This window comes from Coffea arabica, chromosome 9e (assembly GCF_036785885.1).
Source record: "Coffea arabica cultivar ET-39 chromosome 9e, Coffea Arabica ET-39 HiFi, whole genome shotgun sequence".
NCBI classification, from domain to species: domain Eukaryota; kingdom Viridiplantae; phylum Streptophyta; class Magnoliopsida; order Gentianales; family Rubiaceae; genus Coffea; species Coffea arabica.
The window spans coordinates 27,170,478-27,173,920 of NC_092327.1; the positions used below are offsets into that span (position 1 = coordinate 27,170,478).

At 33.1% G+C, this 3,443-nt stretch overlaps 1 protein-coding gene across 1 annotated transcript; it reads left to right on the forward strand.

Annotated features, from left to right (window-relative positions):
* The first annotated feature begins 810 nt into the window (after positions 1 to 810).
* Positions 811 to 1,409, forward strand: LOC140014637 (secreted RxLR effector protein 161-like). The gene is made up of 2 exons (XM_072065715.1): positions 811 to 1,162; positions 1,267 to 1,409. The coding sequence occupies exons 1-2, from the start codon at positions 811 to 813 to the stop codon at positions 1,407 to 1,409; spliced, it is 495 nt and encodes a 164-aa protein (XP_071921816.1).
* The last annotated feature ends 2,034 nt before the right edge of the window (positions 1,410 to 3,443 follow it).

Sequence of the window (3,443 nt, forward strand, 5' to 3'; positions counted from 1 at the left end):
TTCAAGACAAAGCTGAACAAAAATAGTGGTGTCGACAAGTACAAAGCACGTCTGGTGGCAAAAGGATACAAGTAACAGTACGGGGTTGATTATACAGAAGTATTTTCTCCAGTTGCAAAACATGACACCATCAAATTGGTGGTTGCATTAGCAGTGTAAAATTCTTGGCCTATCTTTTAGCTAGATGTCAAATCAACATTCTTGCATGGGTATTTGGAGGAGCAGGTATTTATTGAGCAACCCCCTGGCTATATTAAAGTTGGAAATGAGAAAAAAGATTTTAGACTGAAAAAGGCCCTTAATGGATTAAAGCAAGCTCCGAGAGCTTGGTATAGTCGAATTGAGACTTATTTTCTTAAGGTTGGCTTTATAAAATGTCCTTATGAGCATACAATGTTTGTTAAGATTGAAGATGGGGGAAACTTCTCATAGTCTGCTTGTATATTGATGACCTTATATTTACTGGAAATTGTGATACCATGTTTGGTGAATTCAAGAAGTCCATGATGAATGAATTTGAAATGTCTGATCTTGGTTGGATGCATTATTTTCTTGGCATAGAAGTAATGCAATCAGATGATGGAATTTTTCTCTCTCAAAAGAAATATGTGGGAGAAATTTTGAACAGATTTCAGATGAAGAATTGTAATTCTGAAAGTACTCCAATGGAATGTGGCGTGAAGCTACATAAAGATCATGATGGGAAGAAGGTTGATAGCACACTTTACAAGCAAATTGTAGAGCAGTTTAATATATCTTACTGCAACAAGGCCAGATATAATGTATTCTGTGAGTTTAATCAGTAGATATATGAAAAGTCCCACGGAGTTGCATTTGTTAGCCGCCAAGAGAATCCTTCGTTATTTGCAAGGAACTCGAAACCTAGGGATATATTACAAGAAGGGTGAAAAATCTAACTTGGTGGGTTATACTGACAGTGATTATGCAGGAGATCAAGATGATGGAAGGAGCACTTCTGGCTATGTTTTTATGCTTGGAACAGGTGCAATCTGCTGGTCGTCAAAGAAGCAACCAATTGTTACTTTATCCAGTACAGAAGCTGAATTTGTTGCAGCTACGGCTTGTGCTTGCCAAGCCATATGGCTGAGAAGAATACTTGAGGAGTTGCAGTTCAAACAATATGGAGCTACTATAATACTATGTGATAATAGCTCTACAATCAAGTTATCAAAGAACCCAGTGCTACAGGGAAGAAGCAAGCACATTGATGTGAAGCTTTTTTTTTTTTGAGAGATCTTTGCAAAGATGGAACTGTTGATTTGATGCATTGCAAGAGTGATGATCAAGTTGCTGATATATTCACCAAGGTGCTCAAGAGGGAATCGTTTGTGAAGCTCAGAGGATTACTAGGTCTCTGCAACCTAGGTTCAGTCATGGTTGTAAACTGATGTTAGTAAACATCAATTTAAGAGAGCGATTGTTGAAAATTTTATTTATGTTATTGTTAAATTTGTTTTTCAAATGGAATCAATCATTTAGTGGCCTAGAGTTTAGGAATTTGCTGCACGTTGGAGTCTTTCAGTTTTGATTTAGTCAGCAGATTTAGTGGCTTATTGGTCTAGTCTTTAGGAGTAGTTGGGTTATGGAGAAGGTGCTAGATATGGGACCTAATCTTTAGGGATTTCAGTTGTGCATTTTGCCTATTTAAAGGCTCCAAAGGTTCTGAGTAAAATACAACTTTGGCCACAGTACTACTGTTATCTTTTCTGCAAATCTCTTATCAAAAACTAAATTTTTTAAAACTTCCGTCCCCTGTTCACTTCCTAAGTGATAATGCATACATACATACATATATATGTGTGTGTGTGTATATATACATATATGTACATACATACATACATACCTACATATATACATACACACATATATATACGTACTTTTGGAACATAGCAATACAATGTTTTTGGCAAGAAAACAACAAAATCTCAAAGCGTTAGATTTTAAAAAAGGGAAAATGATCGGTTTCATCCTTCATATTTTACAAAAATATTCTTTTCATCCCTCACTTTTAAAACGAAGCAATTTCGTTCTTGACATTTAAAAACTGAAGTTCTTACATTCCTGAACCCAAATTTCAATCTAAATCAAACTACCAATCAATCTGATTACAAATTTTGGGGATGTAATTGGTAGATTACTTGATTAACTCAACTTGATATTCATGTAAAATTTAATGAACCCAAAAATAAAAAATTATAACATAAAAAAGAAAGATTAATCTTTCCTACATTATCATTGTATACACTGATGGTTTTATGTACCGCCATATCATTTCAATTTAAATTTAAACACCAAAATTTATATTTATGATACATATCTAGATTCACAAGCGGATATACTAACGGTGCATGAAAAGATTTACCCAAAAAAAAAACTCTACTATTCCAAGACAAAGAATGGCCTTTTATGTTATAATTTTTATTTTTTTGGTTTAATAAATGTCATGTGAATATCATGAAATTGACCAAGTGATCTATCAATTCTATTTCCGAAATTTATTACTGGGTTATTGAATAGTTTGATTCAGATTGAAAATTAGGTTCAGCGATGTAATAATTTTAATTTTTAAATATCAGGGACGAATTTGCTTCATTATAAAAGTGAGTGATGAAATGAATATTTTTGCGAAATGTGAAGGATGAAACATGTCATTTTCCCTTAAAAAAATGTACAAAAAGGCTCGAAAGGGTGTGGCTAGTGGCTAAAATTGAAATTCTAAGAATTAATGATTTTGGATTCAAATTCCCTTACTCGTCCTTACTTTTTAAGTTTCGCCCTGCTCTCCTGGAAAAAAAATTAGAAGAACAAAAAAAAAAAAAGGCCCGAAAGGGTGTGGAATTCCTATCCTGGTCCTGATTTCCTCCCAGTCCCGGGCAGGAGTTGGAAAGAAAAATGTCTTGTTGGTTTATTGCTAAGAGAAAAAAGAAATCTTAAAATTTGGCTATCTAAAACAATCACAAAAAACTATGCAATTGCACTCCACCTATGCTTCTGCAATTAGCCACGCAGCTTCGTTCTATCTTCCTAAAGCTATCTTCCTATCTACTTATAGATTTGTAGAATGTTGCTTTCATGAATTTTTATTTCTTTTTTCCTTTCATTTTATACATCAAAATAAATTTTTAAAAATATATTATTTATTAGTTGCACACACATCGGATATGCCATAATCACTGGTACCGCATCAAAAGCAAGCTGAAAAGAAATCTAATTGCTCATTATAATTTTCCACATTATTTCCTAAATATATTTAGCTAACATCTTTTTATTTATTCAACTATCAATTGATCATCTCACAAATATTACATCGGCAAAAGTGTTAATCTGGACAATACAAAGAATTTTGAGAATAATCTTCAAATTGGAGATAATTATATTAAAACAAAAATAATGGATTAGAAATGTTAGCGGTTCGGGTAATA

Bases quoted from the DNA above. Each gene is read 5' to 3' on its own strand.
- LOC140014637 (XM_072065715.1), top strand. From the start codon at position 811: ATGAAAAGTCCCACGGAGTTGCATTTGTTAGCCGCCAAGAGAATCCTT. The intron at 1,163-1,266 runs GTGATAATAGCT...ATCTTTGCAAAG, and splicing joins TGGAGCTACTATAATACTAT to ATGGAACTGTTGATTTGATG.